At 43.2% G+C, this 24,585-nt stretch overlaps 1 protein-coding gene across 1 annotated transcript in view; it reads right to left on the bottom strand.

The window, feature by feature from the left end:
* Window positions 1-24,585, bottom strand: part of LOC107551348 (homeobox protein Meis1) — a 64,002-nt gene that overhangs the window by 25,744 nt on the left and 13,673 nt on the right. The window contains exon 8 of the mRNA XM_016232922.1: window positions 10,112-10,257. Coding sequence (XP_016088408.1) covers window positions 10,112-10,257 — 146 coding nt within the window. The remainder of the gene's footprint in view (window positions 1-10,111; window positions 10,258-24,585) is intronic.

Here is a 24,585-nt window from a genome sequence, read left to right as displayed (position 1 = left end):
GGGGGAATGCTCTGCAGTGGCTGTAAGTAAAAGGTATTGAGCTGCTGACTGCAGGCGGAAAGATCCCTGAGCACTGACGATTACAGCATAGCTAGGGTAATTCAGCAAAGCCTGGTCTGAATCAACAAACGTAGCAACATCTAAAAACACCAATGGACCTTTATCAGACCATAGCTAAACCCTGGCCAACTGGACACTTCTGATTATGTTGGATTACAGAAGAGAGCATGCTGGACTGGCACCCAAAGTTTCAAATTGGCAATGCTGTAGAATATAGACTTGCACAGACATCCAAATATTGTTGTCTCCACTGTCCTTATGTCACCTTGGGTTGTACCCTCTGCCCTTCCCAGCTTTGGCAGTTGTGGATCAAGCACCTACCATAATCCCTGATTAACATCCTCCCTAAATGCCCCATAAATCCATCCCAATGACAACTGAACTAACACTACTGTGGTCACCAACATTTGGGTGCTTAGTGGATATGTAAATGGAATGTACTAGACTTCAGGATATTTATACTTTATTTCCTCAGTTGGCTTCTGAATTTATTTGACAGACAGACTGCTCAGGAGTTGGTGAATAATAGAGAAACTTGCACCACACCTGAGCTTCAAGCTTCCTCTAGAAAGGCTGAGGAGTTCATGCTGACAGTGCGTTTTAGTGGGATTTACACAGAAACTAAAACTGAGAGCACGCTTTCTCATATTAAGGCAATGGCTGGTATGCAGGCCTAGCATGATCTCACACTAAACAGACGCTAGCTGCTAACTCTTCACAAGTAGCTGATAATGAAATACAATACTGTTATAATATAGCAGGCCAGCGTATAACTTTCTCTAACTGACAACGTAATGAAACTGCCGAAGAGTGCATGTTCACAAGCTGCATGGATGGAATTCAGTGAGGCCCACCTGTGTGCTTCTGGAAAATGGAGTACATGAACATTATCTTCTCCGATGACGTGGCTGCAACAGTGGCTGGCCCTCTGGGCATTATAAAATTGTCAGGTTCTTGAGAGCAGTGAGGAAGACTGATGGGAGATTAAGACTGAGGGACAGCTCTCATCTGGACCAGTTATGCTCCAAAAGTTCAGAGGTTACATGAAGTAAAACTTAACTGCCTTACAGAGACATATCTCTCCTCTCCTCTTTTTTGCCATCTTGTTTTATATCCTTCTCCTACCTCTTCTTTCTTCCATTCTCTCTCTCTCTCTCTCTCTCTATCTTTCACTGAGCGGAAGAGGGATCTTTCTCCATCGGTGCACAGCTTATACAAATCAATGACTTAATCTGTCGTAACAAACAAGTGAGCAGCGCCTTGACTCTGTCTGCTTCTTTTTCCACCACAGCTAAAACACTCTGCTGATAACAGAAAGAAGAATAAAAAGGCCCATGGACCAACACTCTCATCCGCTCTCTTAGTGACCTCACTTTCTATTAACGTGTGAATCTAATCTGATGAAATGTGGTTCAAGACACACATTGCAGATTCCTCACACAGAAGGGAGTGATCCCCTGGCTGCACGCAGCAATCTCCATGGGGACGACATGGATCAGCAAGTGCTCTCAATGGAACTCCCATGCAGCCATGCATCCCTTATTGCGACAGGAAACACCATGCCCTCAGCGCGGCAGGAAAAGGTCAAGATCCACTATCGAAGCTAAATGGAGAGAATCCTATTCAATAGTTGAATATATGCCAGGTCCTGGATAAAGTTAAGGCAAATAAGACAAATCTAAGAGGTTTTAAGTGTCTGAGACCATTTCCCCTTTGTTCATCGCCTTGGGAAATCAATGACAACAAAGACAACGGCACTTTAAAAGGGTCTTGGATTCAGTGCACAGGACATGCTAGCTCCATAAAACAATTTATGCACTTACGCATGATGGTATAAAATAATTGAATTTATCTCCTCTCCAAGCCAGCACACTTAATGATACACCATAGACTATAAAATGCTTGCCCTCTCTTTTTTTCTGTTTCAGACCACTCCGCTTGAAAAAATGGAATGGGGAAATGCAAAATAAAGCAGTATCAGTCTAGGTGTGATACTGATGCATAAATGAGCTTGTGTTTTTATATGTGTGTACTTTTTTCCAGACACATTGCCAGACAATTATTCTATTGATGCCCTGTGACTTCTTCACGAAGGGGAAAATAAGCCCCATCAAGAGGCCTGAGGGTAGTGCCCTTTCCTCCTGAAGAACTGTTTGTCCCCAGATGAAAAGCACAATGAGCTCAGAGTGGCACGCATGGCTGAGATTACAAGTAAGAGGAACCAAATTGATAAATTAGTTCAGCAAACGTGCAAACTGATTACCGCGTCTTTGCTGCCATATAATCCATCAGGCATACACTGGCGAGCACATGCACACAAACAGAGTGAGCCAAGAGCATCTGGGACAGACTGCTGGAGCTCTGCTCTGTGGGGGAATGCTCTGCAGTGGCTGTAAGTAAAAGGTATTGAGCTGCTGACTGCAGGCGGAAAGATCCCTGAGCACTGACGATTACAGCATAGCTAGGGTAATTCAGCAAAGCCTGGTCTGAATCAACAAACGTAGCAACATCTAAAAACACCAATGGACCTTTATCAGACCATAGCTAAACCCTGGCCAACTGGACACTTCTGATTATGTTGGATTACAGAAGAGAGCATGCTGGACTGGCACCCAAAGTTTCAAATTGGCAATGCTGTAGAATATAGACTTGCACAGACATCCAAATATTGTTGTCTCCACTGTCCTTATGTCACCTTGGGTTGTACCCTCTGCCCTTCCCAGCTTTGGCAGTTGTGGATCAAGCACCTACCATAATCCCTGATTAACATCCTCCCTAAATGCCCCATAAATCCATCCCAATGACAACTGAACTAACACTACTGTGGTCACCAACATTTGGGTGCTTAGTGGATATGTAAATGGAATGTACTAGACTTCAGGATATTTATACTTTATTTCCTCAGTTGGCTTCTGAATTTATTTGACAGACAGACTGCTCAGGAGTTGGTGAATAATAGAGAAACTTGCACCACACCTGAGCTTCAAGCTTCCTCTAGAAAGGCTGAGGAGTTCATGCTGACAGTGCGTTTTAGTGGGATTTACACAGAAACTAAAACTGAGAGCACGCTTTCTCATATTAAGGCAATGGCTGGTATGCAGGCCTAGCATGATCTCACACTAAACAGACGCTAGCTGCTAACTCTTCACAAGTAGCTGATAATGAAATACAATACTGTTATAATATAGCAGGCCAGCGTATAACTTTCTCTAACTGACAACGTAATGAAACTGCCGAAGAGTGCATGTTCACAAGCTGCATGGATGGAATTCAGTGAGGCCCACCTGTGTGCTTCTGGAAAATGGAGTACATGAACATTATCTTCTTCATTGACGTGGCTGCAACAGTGGCTGGCCCTCTGGGCATTATAAAATTGTCAGGTTCTTGAGAGCAGTGAGGAAGACTGATGGGAGATTAAGACTGAGGGACAGCTCTCATCTGGACCAGTTATGCTCCAAAAGTTCAGAGGTTACATGAAGTAAAACTTAACTGCCTTTTAGGGATGTTACAGAGGAAGGGAACCAACTCACCACGTAGGGACGCAGAAAGAGAGAGTGGTGTCAATTAAACATGGCTCTTTCTTTGTCCAAAGGTGCAGCTGATGTTGGGGACGCCATGGTGGGCTTGGGTAGAAAAAGGTCTTCTGATGTGGTGCTCATCAATCATGGCACAGATGGCTTGTGAAAGGCCGTGTCAGCAGTGACAGAGCAGCTTCCATCCACCTCTCATTGCACCATGTGGAGTTTACCAATTCGATCCATTCTGTCCATGACACACCAATGCCTTTTATGCTGTCACCCTGGAAGCCTTGCCAATGATGGATATACAGTCTTTTTTCACCCTCTCTCTCTTTCCCTCTCTGGAGGTGAGGGGTGGGGGTGCAGGGGGTTGTCTATCCACAAAGACCAGCCCCAAAGAGTTGCCTGCCCCACATCCCAGGGGCCTGTCAGTGGGGTAATTGATGATGTTTTCATTACAAGATGTGGAAGCAGGGGGGCACATCCTGCCTCAATGGGCAGCCACAGCCCTAAGATTGACTCAGCTGCCTCTTCTTTGACACCAACTTTTATAAAACGCATCAAGTCATTGCTTCCAAATGTCTCACACACATAAATAAACATGTATCCTCTCTCTCAAACAAAAACACCACGGAGACCAAAACAGCTACAACAGCTGATGTAGAGTCCCAGTTGGCTGCAGGAAATATAGTAAAATGGCAAAGACACAGTTCAGAGGAACAAAGTACAGAAGGCGGCGATTTTTTTTTTTCAAAGATCCACAAGGCTTGATCCACACTGTCTGAAGAATTCCTTGATGCTATTTCAATTTTGTGGCGCCTGTAGTACTCACTGTTACTTAGATGAAATTAAGAAATAACCAGCGACCTTAGGCTGCTAAATTAAATTTGCAAATATTAATCTGCATGGACTTTCTGCTCTTGTTAAAAAAATGAATGAATGAATGTAAAAACAATATATACTCGGAGCTCCAATTTCTTAGGAGTGACTGGCTGCGGTCATTTGATTTGTGTTGAGGTTTGGAATTGTGTAGTAAAGGTGAGAGAAAACTTGAGAGTAAGCTCCCTACCAGGCCAAATGCGAAGTGCCACACTGGGGTTGCCATGGGTGTCCAGTGCGCTGACATCCAAGGACTTCGGCAATAAACAACCACGGACTAATGGCATCTGAGGTCTGGCTGGCCTCTGACCTCTAATGGCTGGGGTGGCTTTTTTGACAAGGCCATTCAGAGTGGGCTCTTGGCTAACTGTTACCATGCCTAAAGTTTGTTTACAAGGACGTCACTCTTCTTGACAAAGGAACCTCACTTGCAATAATGGCATCCGTGTATTAAGGCAATACAAAAGGGATGCTGTGATGTTATGTAGAAAGCCATTCTGAGGGTGTTTGTTTTTTGGGAGGGCCGTACAAATACTTGTTACCTTTACAAAAATTTCTGCTGTACTGTCACGTTTTTGAAAACTACCATGATGGTAATTCCATGGTAGTCTTTGGGAGACGTGTACATATTATGGCATGCATAACATCATTGTCCCATTGTAAAGATTTTTCTAAAATTATGTTTGGCAATCCATTTTTTATGTGTTTGCTATGTGTAATTCAAGTTATTTTTTGTAGAGGTGATAACATGATAACAAGCTAGCATGACAACCAAAGGTGGTCAGGGCAGCATATCTTCTGGTCCGAACCCTTGTGATAAGGTATGTCGGGGCACCCAGTTGCTATGGCGATATGAGTGGCAGGGTCTTACTGTTTGAACAATGTCAACACGCAGCAGCACTCCATTTCACAGACAACTTTTAGGATGGTATGTAATGCTAAGCACTATGAATAAGACTGCATTTTTATTCAGCTTTTGGTCATAATAATATAATTACAAATGCTAATATTTTGATATGCAGTACACTTACACCACATATATTCTTCTCCCCTGCACAAGGTCCTAAATTTTGATTCATGTGGGAGATATGTGAGTAAATTAACTTGACTTAAAAAGTGAATTAAAATGGACATGTAGGAAAATTCACTGCTTTGTGCCAAATGTATGACTCCCTGCCAGTGTTGTTTTAAAGTAAAACCGAGAAGTCCAGCCTCTTGAAAACCCCTCTGAGCTTTCCAAGCACTACTTTTTGAGGAGGTCATATGCTGAACATCTGTAATTTTGCCCAGGAAATCATCAGCAGGCCAACTCAAACCCGACTCTCTCCCCCCGACTCCAGCCTCCAACTATGGGGCAACAAATTCAGCCCAACTCCCTGAAGAGGACACAGCCCGTTCCCCCTCTAGCTCAGGGCCCTCTGCACGATTCAGTCCATCGAGTGCAGAAATGAGTTATAGCGTTTTTCACACCTGGTTCTGCTCAAGATGCAGCACAGTTGAGGTTTGGCAAAATGTGCTCCCAGCATGTAAGAGAAAAACAAGAATGTTGCCTCCACCAGAATTGTTACATGTGTGTGAAGAGGGTGCTAAATTGGAGCCTAATTGCATTAAAAGCGATTATGCCTTCCAGTTTCATTTTGAACACAAGCAGCACGTAAAATGGGGGGTGGGGGAAACGGGTGATTGCATATTGTGCTGTGGTTTGCTTTTTACGAGCTGTGATGGAGGCTCCCTCCCGTTCTCTGGTTCTGTGTACAAACAGAACGAAGCCTAGAGCCTGGCGTGCCAGCCTAATATTTGGCTGTTCCAGGATCGGTCCTCACTGCGGCTGCATAGCAACAATCTGAAGCCTGGCTTTCATCTAATTACTCTATCACATAATTTAGCAAATTGCCCTTTCACTGGGGAGCTGAGTGCAAAAACATAAGCACAGCAGGATTTGGGGCAATGGCTTCCATTTATTACTCATTTCTTGTTAAATTAAACAAGAAAATACTGTTTGTGAGATAGAGGGTGAAAATCAGGAGGGAAAAAGGAATGGGAAGGAGGGGGGGGCAAAGAGTCCAATTTCACGGCCACAGGAACAGGAAAGCTGCTCAGTGCACCCAGCATTCCCCTCCAGGATGCCTAGCACAATCACACTATCTTTGTTCAGATAAAATAAAAAAACAAAAACAAACAAAAGTTAAAGCAGGAAAAATAACAGACGTTTAGGGCCTCTTGTCTTGTTTTTATTAATTTTTTTTTTTACTTCACCACAAAGTTTATTGTAATGTGTTCACGCCGGTTTACAGCATGCTAAAACACTTGTGAGTGGCAAGTAATTAGATAGCATCTCTCCCTCTTTTCCTCCATACTATTCTCAGACCTGCAAACGCCCGCTTCCACTTGCCTCGCAAGCCGGCTAATAACCGGGTACTGAAAACAACTGATTAAAGTGCAGCTTCAGGGTGTAGTTACCCCATAAGCCTTCACCGTCTCCTCTGTATCTCTCTCCGTTCCGCTTATTGTTTTCCTCTCCTCCTCTCTTCCACAGAATGGCTCGTCAGAATAATCTTGTACTGCCACCCACTTCACACTTCCGTCTTGGCACAATGGCTTCGCTGGTTGATTCATGTGACATGCAAAGAGGGCATTCTTGCTGTAGTTGAACTGCGAGACACATATGTAATCTATATTTCCCTGAGACAGAAGGCTATCATCTGTGTGTGTTGTTTGTGCCGCTTGCTAATTGCCACTGTCTTTATCTCCAAGGGCCAGACCTGAAGACTGTTCCTTCACACATCAGTTCAGAGGAAAAGGGACATCAGAGGTTCAGCAACTACCTCTTCCATCAATCCTGTGCTTTCTCCCACTTTCTCCCACATCGTTGTGGCCCCACTTGAGACTTTCTGACGTCCTTTGAGTAAAAGTCAGTTAGAGACGGAAGGCAAGACGACTGCATTGTCCGTAAGGTCAATCATCCATGCCTCACGCGCTGTGTGTTGTTTTGTTCCCCACACAAATGCTGAGCTGTCAGAGTGAAGCATTCGGAGCAGGGAGTGAAATAAGTCTAATTTCCCAAGTTTGCTGTAAGGAGTGCTGTGCAAACCTGTTTACGGCAGAGACTGAAAGTGTTTCCATTTATGTTTCGATCTGACTCTTTGTCTCTGTATTAAAGTCAATGTCCTTTCTCTCTCTTTAGGTCTGTCTCTAAATCTATCCATGCTTTTCTCTCACACTTTCTTCTCAGACAATCTTTTAGCAGGAACTCTGATTCCATGTTATTGGTTTCTCTATTTTGTTTTTCATCTCACACACTTTTCATCTCACGAGTTTTAAGGAACGTTTACACTGGCAATGAGATGCACAGCAATAATAAGTCATTTTCACTAAACTGGGGTTTTTTGCTAAACGAGCAATAGCGACGGTTGGCGATACAGCAAAATAGTTCAACTTTGTGTGAATAAGCATGGACACAATTCTGTGACTACTAATGAGAGTACAGAAACAGATCAGCAGCCTGATACAGTTGAATACTACAATCAAGTAGGAACGTCTACAAGCAATCACTGTCATTGTAAATACCCTTTTGCTGCAAAAGAGTTCTGTGCACTCGCCGTCATGATACTAGGCTTTTAGGGGTGTTTTCTTGTTCATTGCTATGTGGTTGTTTGCAAAGGTGTTCTAAGTGGTTGGTAGAGCACTGCTAAGTGCTTGCTAGGGTGAAAAAAATACTACATCTGAGTGCTTAAATGTAATAGCACTTTCCTTTCCTTTCCTTTCCTTAACAAGCCACATGATTTAAGATATACAGAGCATGAATGAAAAGTTACATCTATCATTTTATTACTTAAGGCAGGGGTGTCCAACCCTGCTCCTGGAGAGCTACCATCCTGCAGACTTTAGTTCCAACCCTGCTCCAGCACACCTGTCTGTAATTATCAAGCAACCCTGAACACCTTGATTAGCTGGTTCAGGTGTGTTTGATTGGGGTTAGAGCTGAAATCTGCAGGATGGTAGCTCTTCAGGAGCAGGGTTGGACACCCCTGACTTAAGGTATACTTAAGGTCTAAGCAATAGTATGAATATTATTCTAAGCCTTACCTAAACCCTAACCATACTTGTGTGTGTGTGTGTGTGTGTGTGTGTATGTATATATATATATATATATATATGTATTTTAGCATTTCTATAGTAATAATAACAAAACATTTACTATTTATAAATATTTGTTTTACTTTCAAGCTTTCCTTAAAAGGGTTTTGTCAGATTTAGCAAACTTCCTTGTGACAGCTTTGTCCCTAAAGTATAGTTAAACACAAACACTTGAGACAGAACAAGCCCTCAATGACACATACTGTCCACCATATTGGTCAGCCAAGACAAACAGGAAACTAAACTTCCATCAGTCTGTGCTTTTGTGGGTATTCCACACTGTTGTTTGTGTGTACGTGTGTGTGCCTGTGTGAATGGGCAAATGGCTTTCTTTTCACACACCTTTCTCCTGGGGCCACTGAAGGTGGTAGTTGGTGGGGGTTTTAGAGTGTGTATGTGTGTGTGTTGGGGGCATGCTTGGGGCAGGTGAAGTTCTGGGGTGCTTAGGCGCATTTCTGTGGCACAGATGTAGGAATGGAGGGGCCAAGGGGGAGCGAGCATGTGGGGGCTTTTGGCACTGATCAAATGGATTCCCTTTTGACTTCCAGTTTGGTTAGAAACACATTTCCTTTTAACACCTAAAATACACGTTGCTGAGCCATAATAGCTACTTCAGTCATAAAGCGTAATGCAAACAAGTGAAGGCTTAAGTAATATGTTTATTGAAAATACACCTACATGAACATTTCACTGTCTTTAATTAAGAGACATTATTATTATGAGTTGTGCAGAGTGTGCATGTGTATGTGAGAGAGAGACAGGCTGGCAGAGGTGCGTTAAGCCTGTGAGAAGGGTAGATATATGGAGATAAGTGGTGTCTTGACAGCACTCCGATTACTTTGTGGTAAATGAAATGGAGGAAGTGAAATCCATCAAAGCAAGAGGAAGAGCCAACCACATCAATGGCCCATGCTGCTCTATCACTTCTCTATACCAGGTGTGGACAGCCACAGTAAGAGAACTAACCACCAGTTCCCAAAACACATTCAACTAACCAGCTAACTCAGTTTTGATCATGTGACTTAGATGTTCAATGGTCCCAAAAAGTATTTAGATGCTTACACCACTTGGTTTAAAATGTTACTACAACTACTTTAGTCTTCATTTTGAATATCATATAATTTTTATTTTCCCCACAGCCTAACAAACTTGGTATGATATTTCCTTATATACCAGTAATTAAATGACATCCCTACATCTTGAAATGTCGAGTTAGTACCCAAATATTTTTGGGACCACTGTATGTACCCTATCCCTATCTCCAGTCTTTGTTAATACAGATAATTCCCTGACACACATTGCACAGAGTTTTCCTAAAATTCTCCACAAATAAAAGTTTAATGAATGGAAAATGACAGCTTACTTCTGTCTCATCCTATCTCTGCTATCTTTAGCTTGAGGCTGTTTTTTTTCTTGGCTTCAAACTTAGTGTGTGTGGTTAAGGCTAGGCAAGATAAAATAAATTGTGTGTGTGAGCAAGCATGTGCATAGCATTAGCACTACATTTGACCACTCACCGTCAAGTGTTGGAAGAGCCAGGCCCTCATGATGTTGGTCGCCACTTTAGGGAAGATACCACGTTTTTTATTCCTCTTCTTCTCCTTGTCGGGGTCGTCATCATCTCCTGTGCTGGGTGACGCCACACTGTTGTCCAGTCCATCACCTGTCAAAATACACACAGGAGTCATTTAAATGGTCAATTCCTCGCTCAACACTCATGCAGGCCTTGCATTATTTTTTTTGTTTTAAGTTTTCCAAAAACTAGGTAACAGGGTAAGTTTGCAACAACAGTGCTTCAGTATAGCTTTGAAGCGTCATGTCTGAATGCATTCATTTTAATACTTTTATAAATAACCCCCCCTTTCTCAATCCCCACACAATGCTCAGAGAGAGAGAGAGAGCGAGAGAGAGAGAGAGAGTACAATGGACTTGTAAGTTTGCATTTCCCCCCTGCCTTCCAACACAGTGAGTCACCAAAGAATTGAGAATGACAGAGAGATTTAGTCTTCATTATCCCAGGGAAATATTGATTGAAGCTCGCCCCGGTGTCTTTTTACCTCAGGTGGGAGAGTTACACACTATGAAAAAGAGGAAGGGGGGGTAAATATGGCTGCCGCACAAAACGGCAGCTTTTCAAAGAGCTGCATTTTAATAACAATGCTGCATGGCTGCTTGCAGCAACCTGTGGGTGCTTGATAAGGATTTATAATGGGCAGTTCAACATACCAGAGCAGAGGAGATGGCTTACGTCGCCTTTTTAGCTTCATGTTGCCGGTTTGCTTGCGTATGCTGATTTTATTCCGATCCCCAATTATTGTACGCATTCTCCCTCAACGAGAGCCCAAACACGCCACCGAGAAGACTTCTGATAATTGTTATTATGAAGCCACGATTCAGATAATAAACCATAAAAGAAACACGAGCGAGGCAAACAACCGCACAACTGCAAGGGTCTCAATAGCAGAGGAACAGGAATGGAGAGAGTAACTTATTGATTACGTATAAAGCACTTCCAAAAGCCCCAGTGCTATTCATACAGAGAGATTATGGTGGGTTAACTCTTTCTCTCGCTGTAGCTTTCAGTCAGCGACATAAGGCACCTGTATCATTGATAATTAATGGAAATGTCTGCAGTAATCCGGTTGGAGATAATTTTTTTTTTCCCAGCTCCATGCATCAATAGAATAATCAAGGGTCTAAAAGAGTCTTTGCTCCCCATTACCTCAGGCAAAATAATTCCTAAAAGCATGCCTTGCAGGCACCTGAATTATATACGCCATTAGGAGAGCGAAGGCTTTCTATATTCCATATAAAACACTCTGCCAGCCCTCTCCGCCTAGGAGAGAAGCCCCAGAAAAGACTGAGACTTTTTAAGTGAAGACTTATGTAGATACAGTGGCTTTGCCTTTTAAACAAGGGCACTTTCCCTCAGTCAGTCACTTACTGAGAAACTGACCAGAGTTGAATTGCCCTCCCCCAACACACACAGACACAAGAGAAAGAAAATTCTATAAGACGTCAAAGGAGTGTCGATTACATCATTAACTTATGCCAAAAACAGCCCTGGCTTAGTGAGCAGTTTGTCTTCCGACTGTTTTTAGGCAAATAGAACTTCCCAGCTCCCATTTGGGAAGGCAGTGGCACCGCTGGTTTTGTAATCTAAGACATAATTTTCATTAGAAGCAAATGCTCCAAATCCGGTGTAAAGACTAGTTCGTGTTCAGCAAAGCCTAAAATAATAAACCCAGGGCTTGTCCCATGTGAGTTAGCAAAACAGAAGCACACTGGATATCAGGTCAGACGGAGGAAGAAGGGGGGGGGGACGACAAAAGAGTAAAAGAGGGCAGGGGGCGTTTGAGTGATGTCTGAGGTAACTGTTGCGTGTGTGCTCTCTTGAGCTTTTGTCTTCCGCCTCTTCTAGCCATTTTGAACTATTTAACCTCCCTTCCCCAATATTTTTCCTTAAAAACTGACCTCTGATGGCCTGGACCTTCAAGGCAAATGAGGGGGAGAGAAACAAAAGCTGTCAATTTTATTGGGATTTCCAGTTTTGACTCAATTTGATAGCGATTCAACTCATGTCTGGAACTCATTTTGCCTCTTTTTTTGTCATTGTTAGCACATGGCAGTGTCTATTTAAAAGAAAAATCGTATATATGCTGTGAAAAATATGATGTGACTTTAGTCGTTATGCTAACTTCCGCCATTTTCCTCTTTTCAACACTTCACCTTATTCATCTAGGGCTAATTTTTCATCTATTTTAGCACCGGAGTGTCGGCACAGACATATAGCAGTGTCTATACGGCACTGTTGTGTCAAAATGTCAGTGCATTGCCGAGCTTCTGCACTCTTCCCGCGCCAAATAAAGACGAGCAATGGCGGCGAGGCTGAAAAGGTGGAAATAATCATAAAAATGATGCTAGTCCATAAACAAGCTCACAGCCTCATTAGTCCAGCAGCAGGCTCCACTGGCAGATTTATGCTCCTTTTCGCTGATGCCATGAGGAAATGCCACGGGCGAACTTTGGCCAACTGCTAATGGCTTATGACAGCGTCTTAGCAACTACTGCAGGGAGGGGGGACGCTCGGTCCGGTTCGCCACTGACAGAGAGGAAAATGTCATCTCATCTGGCCATGTGTGGTGGAGTCTATGCAGCAATTAGAGAGCAGGCCAGTGACTGGAGCAGGCCAGAGGCTGAGGAGGATGCCCCGCGGCTAACCAGGGAAATAATTTTTTATGACCCCCTCGTACACTCGCACACACACATCCACGCGTGAGATCAGCCTGTGACGCTCTAGCTGCCTGGCTGCTGCTAAAATCAGGTTAACTTCCCAACATGCCTTTGTCAGCCAGCTCTTCTGATTGGCTCATCTGCTCCATCTCGATACCGGTCTCCTGCTCTCTCGATCTCTCCAGCCGTCTCTCTCTCTCTCTCTCTCTCTCTCTCTCTCTATCTCCACCACTCTTTCTTACCTACTCAAGGAGTTTTCTGACATTATCAGAAAGATGTGGGCTAATCTGTTATGATCTGATTACTCAAAAAGGACACTACCTGTTCCTCTCGCCTTGTGCACCCAAAACTCCAGTGTCAGCCATTTTTCTGCTGCTTTACAAATTAGCAGAATGGCACTTCCGATCCATCGAGCACATTTCCATGTCACTATGTCAAGCGTTTATTCACATGCCATGAAGAAGTTGACATGACGTCTCTGCTGAAAAGACCAGCTTAGGCTGGTTGGTTAGGTCTAGACGGGGGCTCCTATTGATCCTATAGAACTTTATGAAGATGAAGTATGCAATGTATGTGCCAATAGTGGCACCAAACTGGATTACAAAAACAACAGCATTGGATAAACCAATACTGTGAGTTTGGGGGTGGGGCTACCTGTTTGTCCAAGCAATGGAAAACAGAGGAATGTTATTTTTGCAATTAAACAAATCAATACAGAAATATCCATAAGTACTATTGAACTGTGACAGATTTAACAACCATTCTCGTTACAAACTTGGGAACATGCTTGGCACGTTGCATTTTCAAATGCACGTTATAGGTGACTCAAACTCCATCACTTGCAGAGATGGAGTTTGTGTGGAGCAGCAGTGCTGTTGATAATTGTGCTAAACCATATCACACTCTCATGCATTGTTAAAAATTAAGTAAAAAAAGGTTACTGGCGACACATATACTCACATCACTGATTTTTACTTGCATTTGGCGCTTGGCGAGTGTTAATTTTAGGCCCTGGTTATAAGTCAGGCTGTCATAGCTCATGCAGTAGAGCTTCTTGCCCAATTTCAAGAAGTGTTTTGACAGAATTTTATTGGCCATGGTCTGATGGATGGGGCCAAGCTGTGGAAACAGATTGGCTTTTGCTTTACACCACATTTGGTCCATGGATGATTTCTAGAGCACCTCTGGCCACTCCCTGTGGAGGGAGTCAGGCGACCTGTGCTGCTCTCTCACTCTCCCTTAGCATTCAAACACACACTGTACTATGGTTTTCCTGGTCCTGCAAAACCTCAGCCTTCTTTTCACTATGCACACATTCACACATGTTCACACACTCGCCATTCTAACACACACACAGAGAGTTGCATATAAAGAGAGTGGGCGAATGGGAAGAGGGGAGGGTCGGGGAAGAAAAGATAAAGCCGGGTTCATTGTATTCAGGCCATTCACATGGTTAGAATGGACCAGGCAGCGGGGGTTCCCTTTGCATGGGTCACAAGCGCCTCCCACCTCAAAAATATTCTGAACATGCAGGAATTCCTGCGGTATGATTCCCAACAAGAGACACTCAGATTAGCAGGGAGCTTGCCGTGGACACTTGCCCCACCATACATTTTCTGTTCCTAAAATACATACAAACATTAGTAGCGGTCTACTGACTGCAATCACTTGCTCCTCTAGTAAAATGGCCCTAGCTCTTCTAGTTTCTGACTTGGAAAGAAAAATATAAAGAAAAGTCGAGGGTTTAATGAGATGCGACATGGTGGCAATGTAGCAGATCTTTAGTTATGTCGACTCTTTTTGCCTCTTGATCGCGTGTGTCTTGTGATATTTACATGCACAGCTGTGCATATTTGTGTATTTATGCTGAACTTGCTAAGATAACTAGTTTTCCGATTTATAATTATGTAGAAAAAAATTGTTCTGTAAATACTAATCTGCGGAGAGTCATAATTACAATCCGTAATTACCCGGGATTCATTTGAAATAATGACAGTAAATAATGACAGTTTTAAATAACTGCAGGCATCTTAAATAATGACGGTGCTTTTGATTCCCTCTGTTCTTCCGCATATGATGACAATGACAGATCTGTAATTCATAATTTGGTGAAAAAAAGAGTGTAATTACAAGTCTTTCAGCCATACCTCGTGTGTCTCTGTCATCGCCTCGCAGCAGGGCTAACGGAGAGGGTAATACGTGCATAATGTGGCTCATATTCAGTGTTATAATGCCTCTAATTAAATGGAGTCACCCGCGTGAGTCCTAGCTGAGAGCTCCTCATGCATATTCCCAGGTCTCAGAGATCAGGCCGCTGACATACCCACAGGTGATGGCAAAAATGTCATTGCAAATGTTACGGCTCTCTTTCGTCCGTGTCTGTGTTGGGGTCACTTCCACTGAAGACCCCCGACACGTTGGAAAGCGTATGGAGGCCCAGGGGCACAAACACAGCATTAAACTGAGGTCTCTCTCACTCTCTCCCCTTCCCTCCCCTCCTCCTCTTTTTATTCTTCCTCCAGTCCGTGTGTCGAGGGGGGAAAATGGTCAAATGAAAGTGTAGGGCCCTGAGTTTACCCTTTCATGTCAAGCACTTTTACTGTGTAACTATTGATTTTTCTCCTTTGTAATTTTTTTTAAATCTGAAGATATAAGGCGGGCAGAAAAGGCAGGCGGGTGAGGTTCAAACGGGAACACTTTAAGAGTCCTCTGATTCCACTGAGGCAACACACACACACACACACACACTCACAAAGAGTATACATACTCTATTCTCCCTCTCTCTCCCTCGCACTCTCTCTCTCAGACAGCTTTTGACACCTTCTCCAGGGCCAGCTTTGTTCGATATCCAGGCAGACCGGATGGCTGAGAGGAAAGTGTTTTTTAAAAAAGGAACATGGCTCGCAACAAAAGCTAAGAGCCTTCGCTGGCTCACAACAACAGCACTACTGCAGCAATCTGCCCGGAATTCAACTCATCTGAATGCTTTTAAACCTCTCATCATCTACTCTAGGTGAATCTGAAACAATACACACACAGCCAAATAAAAAGATGACACCCATCCTTTTACTCTGAAATATATAATTAAATTGTGCATAGCAACTTTTTTTAATATGGGTAACAGACAGGGGCCTGGAGACAAACTGTTTTGTATTGTTCATTTGTGTTTTTTTGGTATATTTTGGTAATGAGCGAAACGGAACCAGAGCCGTGTGGTTAACTGCAGCGGTCTTCATTATTGGCTTCTGGCAGATAATTTTCCACATGGCAGTTATCTAAATGACACAGGCTGAGATAAGTGCTCTAATGCATAGGGATTTTCCCCAACTACGGCATATCGCCATCCATTGGGCTGTAGTACAGTAGATAATGTGAGGGTATTTCACTTCTAATAATAGCCTGCTTGGCTTCCCCTGCGTTTGTTAAATGTAGTTAACATCGAGAGTGAATTGTATGGCAGAATTACACACAATGAGCCCCGCTTATAAAGAAAAGGACGGCACTGTTACTACTGAAAAGACAGAGAAAAAAATTAAGTAATCCAAGTGAACTGTAACATCAAATGGCTTTTCTATTTTTGATATAATGCATCCGCCAATCTGAATGAAGAGCAGCCTGTCTCAACATACCAGAGATTAAGAGTTTCACCCAAAGAGTTTATAAAAGCTGGAGAAACCTAACAGTTAGCACTGCTATTCATCTTAGTTACATCTGAGCCAAAAAATAAACACTGTAAAAAAAAATCTGTAAAATTTATGGTAAAAACTGGCAGCTGTGGTTGCCCAAATTTTACTGTAAAAAAAATATGGTGGCAACATTTTAAATTTTACAGATTTAACTTCAAATTTACATTAAAAAAAAAAACATTTCATTAACCGATATAATGTTAATATTCCAATCTATAGAAGTGCTGAAATCTGTTTAGTACCTTTGTAATACACTGATACCCACCAAAAGCAGGTGGTGATGAGAAAGTCACATGATGCTGAACCAAATGAACCATGAACCAAAGCTCATCACAAGCAGCTTTTCCACAAGCCGAGTAGGAAAATACTAACAAATATAGAAGGTGCACAGTTTGTCACATAAATACTAAATACCATCATGGTAACACACATGAAACTGAAATAATGCAATAAACAATAATTTAACAACATTAGATGTAACATACAACCTTAAAAAAGAAAACAGTTATTTCAACAACAAAAAAAAACAAATATCAAATGTGAAATGTAACGCAGGAATTTCTCGAAATGTCAATTTACAGTTTTTGTAATGTCCAATTCAGTTTTTCACCAAATATTGTAGGGGAACTTAACCGTTAACCAATAAATAGGTTTTTACTGTAGCGTTTTTACAGTCTTTTACCATTACCATATAGATTTACATACTGGCTATATCAGTCAGAATACAAATCCTATGTTGATTGGCTCTCAGTAGAGAAATAGTGTAGTTACAGCATCTACAAGCAGGGGTTAATGGACTCATACGGACAGCCAAACATTGACCGCTTCATTCTGAGTAATGGTTAAGAATAAAGACAGGAAAATAAAGACATAGGAAAAATAGTCATTCAAGGATGAACTGTAACATCAGGGGGCATTTCCGTCTTTCATATGCTGTCCTTCATTCAAAGTGGCAAATCCATTATGCCTAAACATATTGCAATCTAACAAAAGCCTCAATTTCACCCCTGTCAGACGTGCTGAGGCCACAGGAAGTGGAACAGAGGGAATGTGGGGGAATTGTAGTTCTATCAGCTTGGGCTGAACTAGGGAGATAAGGCTCAGAGCTGGAAGTGACAGAAACAGAGCTAGGCTGAACGTCTGCTTCCTGACAGCAACAGAGCAGGGACGGCTGGACGTGGGCGATTCCATTACATCTCGGCTGTGCAGTCCTCTATTGAGACCACAAAACACAAACACACACACGCACTTACACATATATTCACAAATAGCAGGAAAAATTATTAGGACCTTTTTGGCATTTTTTGGTTATCAACCTGGGAATCTTTCTGGTTCCTGCCATTCTTTGACTCGTTGGGCTCCTAGGGCATGGCTGGTGATCAGGTTACCTCTTGCAAAAAAAAAACAACCCACACGTGCATGCATGCTTGCACACACATGAATTCACTCTCTCAAGCACACATTAAGGTAAACACACCCTCTCTCCATACACATACACACCCTCTAAAAGCATACACAATTGTGTTTGTTTGTTATCTCTCTTTCACTCCTTAAATCTTAAAAAAAAACGCTTGAGGAGGTCTTTATCTTTTCCCCTAAATCCCTTCAGCAGGTATCCATGTCAATAGACCAGGGCTGGGATCTGGGAGAGGATTGTTTAGTAAGGGTCAGTCCTGGGTCAAGCTTTCGGCCTGTTGTTAACACAGCCCTCCCCCTGGTGCTTTTTGCACCGGTCTCCATCTGCACACACCTTCGTCCACCGTCACTCCAAAACTCCAGCACCCCAGCAAATAATCCCTCTCTGTGAGAAGTCTCTGGTGACAAATACAAAGGTCAAATAGCTTTAGCACACAGTGCAAGGGAAGCCAAATTCCCCAAATATGGAGCTTTGGTGGTGTTTGCTCGCATGAAATTGGCTTTCTGGGGTTTCTCCAAACAGGCCTGGTAAATTCCTTCATTCTTTGTTAGGCTTCATGCATTAATGGTCTTTGTGATGGAATTCTGACGTGCCCAAATGTAGTTATTTGGTCTCAAGTGGTATACAAAAATTGCTATTCATCAGGGTAAATTTATGTGTAAGGGAAAACAGCAATTGACACACCAAATGCTCTGGAAAAGTCAATAAATTTGAAAAGGATGACATATGGAAGAATAAATTGACTGTCAGAGAATACAATTTGGTCTATCAGTACAATTTGACCCACTACCAAGCATCTCTTCGTCATATCTCTTCTGGACAGCTCACGTATCTTTGTAACAGTCCCAGGACCTCACACGTGCAGTCCCAGTCGCTATCGGCAGGAAAATATTCCTCACGCAGTATTATCGGTAGGGCAGCATATGGCAAACTAGCAGCAGGCATCTCATCCTCATCCTCTTTAGAGGCTAAAATTAGCACAATACTGTTTGTGGCTTTAAGCTGGACTCGAATCCACTGTGATACCGCTAATAAAAAGACTGGCCTCCTGCTTAGAGAAAAAATGCACATCCCTACAGATCACGGAAGGATTATCCTGCTGGGATAATGTTTTTTCCTGCGATGACTGTAGAAAGTTTTATAGTTTTAATCTAATTTTATTTGGAAACAACCTATCAGGCGCTCATCGTGGTTGACTAGAATAGCTCCTACAAGTCAGTGGGGATATTGTAGAAGAGAGTCGTCAACAAGAGACATCTTTTTGGCAGAGGATAACCCCAAAAAGAGATTGCTAATCTCTTTATCAAATCCCTAAATAAACTAGGGCGATTGCATGTGACACAGCCACACAAGAGCATCTAATTAATGAACAAAGAGTTAAAGCCTGTTTGTTTACTGTCGTTCACTGTTCTTCAGACTCCCTTCCCAACATCCCCTGCATCCCTCCCTTCTTTTCCCTTCCTCTTCACCTCCCTCCTTGGCCTTCCTGCCCTCTCTATCAGGCGAGCCAAGCAGTGATAGCATATCTCTTTGGGTTATATCAGCTCTTTCCTGAAAAGTTGGATGTGTGTGTATCTGATAGTCGCCTGGTGGGCGCGCACTGCTCCTCCCAGGTCGTGTTGAGTAATGTTCACTCCGGTCTTCTACAGCAGACCTAGTGCGTTGTGACACGTCAGTGATGAGCTGTGCTGATTTCTGTCAAATTCACATGAACCTCTCCAGCACAGATCAGATGACGGGGCACGGCATGGGGATTTTTCAGACGGAGCAATGGGGTTTCCCAGCTATTAGAGGCAGATCGGGAAAGCTAACATAAATTGAGAAACATAACATGACCCCTCTTAACAGTGACCCTGCATCTGACGAATCAACGATGAATGAAGTGGACATCTCAAGTATTTATTAGAAAAAGAGCTCTTCTTGCTAGCTATTTCAAAAATCATCACCATTCTATCAATAACAATGTAATAATTCTACAGTTGCTCTGATCTTACAGTAATGTTTCTAACCAGAACATCTAATGAAGAGAGAAAAGAGATAAAATAATTTCAAGTTTGAGAATGTGCATGCAGATGAGCGATGATGACAGTGAGTGGCTGTAAAGGGAATATTTAGCAAACACCAAAAATCTGGTTTTGGCAAGAAAAAAAGGACTGGTTTTGAAGGACTTCCAGTACACATGGAGACAGATGCAAAGTATCTACATCATTAACACGCCACAATTATAGCATCTGATCTAAATTTAACATCTGCTTCCCACTTAAACTGAACATCACATAGCAAATGAGTCCAACACAAAACTCCCTCTCCCTGGGGTTAAACATCCTTAAAGGTGAAGAGTGTAATTTCTGCACTACTAGTGGTACCATAGAGAATTGCAGTTTCAAACACTCCCCTGTCTTCCATTGTTAGAACAAACAAGCAGTCCTGCCCCACAACATAGCTTGAGACAATTTTGGGTTGTTTAAATACTTGCAATTCTTTTAGGTGCCACTAGAGGCACAGATATTGCCCACTTCAAAATGACAAGAAGAGATGGAACACTGTCACATTAAACCAAACTCTCATATCAAAGAATAAAAAAGAGTGGATAGAAGAAGAGAAAGATGTCAACAGTGCCATAGCCAGCCATCTCCCAGAGTTCACATGATCGTGGGTAGGGGGAGAGAAGAGAAGTACTTCAGCAGTAGTTAAATCCCAGAGCAAACAGAAGAGCAAACACAACAGTGACACTTTATCATACCAGCTTTATGAGTATTATCTGCCCATAGACAAGGTGCTCAATCAGGCTATGAAAGCTAGTTAAAGGCAATGATTAGGAAAGCAGAAGAAACAGCTGATATATGGGGAAAGGAGGGGGGCAGGTTATTTGCTTGCACTTTCTCACTTTTCACTCTCCTTTTCCCACATGACACAGGACATCAGCCTAATCCCAAAGGCAAACTGCTCCTTGGTGTGGGAACCGGCGGCGTTTCCCCTTTTTTCACCATGGGACCACATTGCGTACACAGAGTCTTATCAGGAGTGGGGCCATAAAACAATTGGCGCTGATCGTTTTTGGAGAAACAAGTGGTAGCTTGTTGGTTGTGCCATCACTACTGAGATTCAGTGGGGTCATAAACACGCCAGTGGTTTGGATTCCCCAAGGTTCACCATGCTGGATTCTTCCCTTAGGTAACCTGACAAAACTGCCAAGTGGCTCTTGAGGTCACGGCAACATTCGTGCCCCTCACTGACACCGGCTGGCATCTCCTTGACTTTGTCGTAATAGCTAAATTTAGCCATTTGCAGGCACAATGTGAAATTCATGACAGCATCATGCAAAGGGGCTTGAAAGAGAGAACATGATGTGTTATGTAAAATAAAAACTGCTCTTTGATTTCGTACTTCCTGTCAAGCACATGCATTTCCAAACACTTACTGGAATTGGCACCTTGCTCTCTTTCCTGTGATCCCTTGCTTTCTCTATGCTTTCCCTTCTCTCTTTCTTCTCTGCTCCTTCTGTGGGTGTGTATGATGTGAATGAGAGAGAAAAACAGCAGGGGCTGCTCGGGCCGCCCGGTGCCGCTCTTAGATCCCTGCACTATAAAAACCGCACACCTTTTATCAGCCATTATGCCTCTTATTTAACCAGATTACTCCACCAACGTGCTGCCACTGATACACGGGGAGCGCAGAGAGCATTCAGCCTCCCCCTCCTGCTTGCAGCACTTTTGCATACACAGAGGAGAATCTAGTGAGGCAGGAACAACCACTGACTGACTACACCTGAATGACAACATAGAGCTCCTATTGCTCTTTGAAGCACAACACTCACACACACCAGGCACGATTAAAGCAAAAAAACAAAGTCAAAGAGCGAGGGCATCCAGACAGCAGCGAGCGAGTGAGCGGAGAGGCGTCCTCTTAACAGCTCAAAGTGACTGAGCTAAACAAAGCCAGGACCCTGCTGTAAAATCAAAAAGGAAAGTGATCAGCATTGTAGTGCACTCAGCAATTGAGGAGAGCACTGAAAATAGCACATGAGAAATGCAAAGGCATGCAGGCGGCACTCAGAGACAGAAAGAAAGCGCGAGAGAGAAAGGGGCTGGGCTCTTCCAGTCTGCTGGACAATCGTTGCAATTAACGGGTGACTTTGACAAACACGTGAGGCGGGGACTCGGTGGGTGGATCCAGGCCCCGAGGTTCGTTGGCATCCTGTCAGAGGCCGTGTCTGCTGGTCAGTCTCAGATGCCAGCCAATCGCAGATCAGAAATGGTGGCCGGGAGCCAATGAGAGCTCTCGCTCAGACTGACCTTCACACAGGCCGCTAGCAAACTGACCATTAAGTCAATGATGACAACAGCACTCACCACAATCAATCTAACAAAATAATGATCAGTTTGATGCATGACGTTTAGCTGCAGCTGTTCTCGACACAAGTAAAAGCACCTGACGAGTCAATGTAACATTACAGCACAAGACTTTTTCACATATTTCAGTGGGTTTTTAATGTACATTGACCTGTTCACACCGCAGCTGAATGGTCACATTTGTCAATAGTCTTTCTTGTCGAGTTCGGTCGAAGTAAATGAACTTCTTAACTCGCTTTGAGTAACTCGCTGGAGCTCTCACTGGCTCCCCCAGTCTTACCGCAGTACAGTTTTGGAGTCCACGGCTCTGCATGTAAATATATGCAGACAATAACAAGAGCCTCACAGGAACTATTTGACTTGGCACACATGGGGCCTTTCACAAATGGGTCCTGGTAATTGCTGATACATATCTGACTCCTGTAGTCATCACCTTGTTCCCAGACCCTTTGATGAGGCAGAGGAAACCCAAAGCCTTTCAAAACACTCAGCATGATCTCTGCGTATGTGAGAGCATGTCATTTTCCACGTGCCGTGCCCTTTTTTGGTAGGGGCTCATATCGCCTGCGTTCCCGCTGCACCCCAAGGGTGTCTCTTTTAATCTGGGTGGGCACTGGCCTTGCCAAGAGTCCAGAGCGAGCAATACTCAGCAGTCCATACTAATGATTTGTTTTCTTTTTACCCACTGATGGTGGACACTCAGAAAAGATGGCTTCAAGATACAATTCAAGAAGATGTCCCCCGAGTGGGTGGCTGTTAAACAAAGGCGGGTGCATACAAGCACGCTACACTAATAAACGGGGTCTAATTAGAGATGGGCTGGGCTGAGTCTCTGCTGGACTCCACAAAGAAAGTTTCTGTGAGTGCAGAGAGGAAGGAGCGGGCTTTATCCTCCTCCCTTAAGGGGACACTCGCACTTTGAAGCGTACAGAATCACGAACAAGGAAAATGCTGTCCTCGGTCATACTGAGATGATATTTAGGTGCAGCATGGAAAACATGGTGCGGATGGCAACAACTAGAACCATAAGCTATGGTGCCAATATCTATGTTGATGGGTTACAGATTTACTATGTTATGCATGTGGGTACAATGTTCCTATGCAGTTCGAAGGCGTATCCTTGTTTGTTATGATGCAGTTTCTGTATAGAAGCCATTCTCATTTCATTCACTGATGTTTTTTGGTTTTAAAGATGCAGGAACAGCGCAGTAGCAACAAGAGCCTTTTTACAGAAGTTGTACAGATATTTGTATCATAGATAGCTTGTTAATGCTAATTATAAAGCATAAGCACATAGAAAGAAGCACAATACAGAAGGGGGGGCGCGAGTCTGAGCGAGTGAGGGGACCAGTTGGGGACATATTGGCAGGAGTTTCTTGGCCAACAGCAGAATAATGGTCTTATTGGGATTATGAAGTCAATCCTTACAGAACATGCTAATACGGTTAGCAGCACTGCTTTACACAATCAGAAATTAACCCACATTAGCATAATACTTCCACTAAACCTTCACTGGCGTGAATAAGACTGAAGGGTCTGAAGTGCTTGGGTCATTTGTTCAAGCTGAACACACTCAGCATACGTCCAGGTTCATAGCTCAGCCTCTTCCCACTAGCGTATGACACAACAAACACTCATCCAAAACACTTGGGTGAGGGAACGTGAGGGGAGGAAGGAGGGGGGTGAACATTAAAAGCCTGGCGATAATTGGAAGTATGTGAAAAATGACGTGTCACTTTGGTCAATAAAGAGCAAAGGTCACCACAAGCAGGAGCCCAAACTCGGCACAAAATGTGCTCATTAAGGCATCCAATCAGAGTGTTGTGAGCAACTGGGCCATTAGTCATTGGCCATCTGACCGACTAGGCCAGGCCGGCCTTTTTCTTTTTGCTCTCCTTCTCTGCGGAGGGAGAAAACCGGCGCTGGTATATAAATCGTTGCTCAGTCATCTGGAACATAATGTGGTCCTTTCTGCTCTCAACCTGCTTTGCCTGCTGGCTGTGCAGCCCTCAAACTGCTGCCTTGACATCCCTTTCAATAATAAATGAAGTTGCTTTTTGCCTACAGTTTGTTTGAAACCCTCCTCCACCCTTCCATCCGGCACCTCCCACATTGGTTCTCATTGGCTAAACCACAGAACTAGCCAATCACAGTGCCAAACAGTAGATGACTCAGTTTACAGTTGAAGTGAAGTTGGCTTTCGTCAAATCCTACCAAGAAGATACCCAAGAGAGTTTTTTTTTTTTTTTTTTTGAGAATATTTAATTTCTCTTTGAAAGTTCCAGAATCTTCATCTGGAATAT

The sequence above is a fragment of the Sinocyclocheilus grahami genome, unplaced genomic scaffold, assembly GCF_001515645.1.
Source record: "Sinocyclocheilus grahami isolate Dianchi unplaced genomic scaffold, SAMN03320097.WGS_v1.1 scaffold421.1, whole genome shotgun sequence".
Lineage (NCBI taxonomy): Eukaryota > Metazoa > Chordata > Actinopteri > Cypriniformes > Cyprinidae > Sinocyclocheilus > Sinocyclocheilus grahami.
Note: the sequence above shows the minus strand (reverse complement) of the source record. Positions and strands in the feature narration are given on the sequence as shown.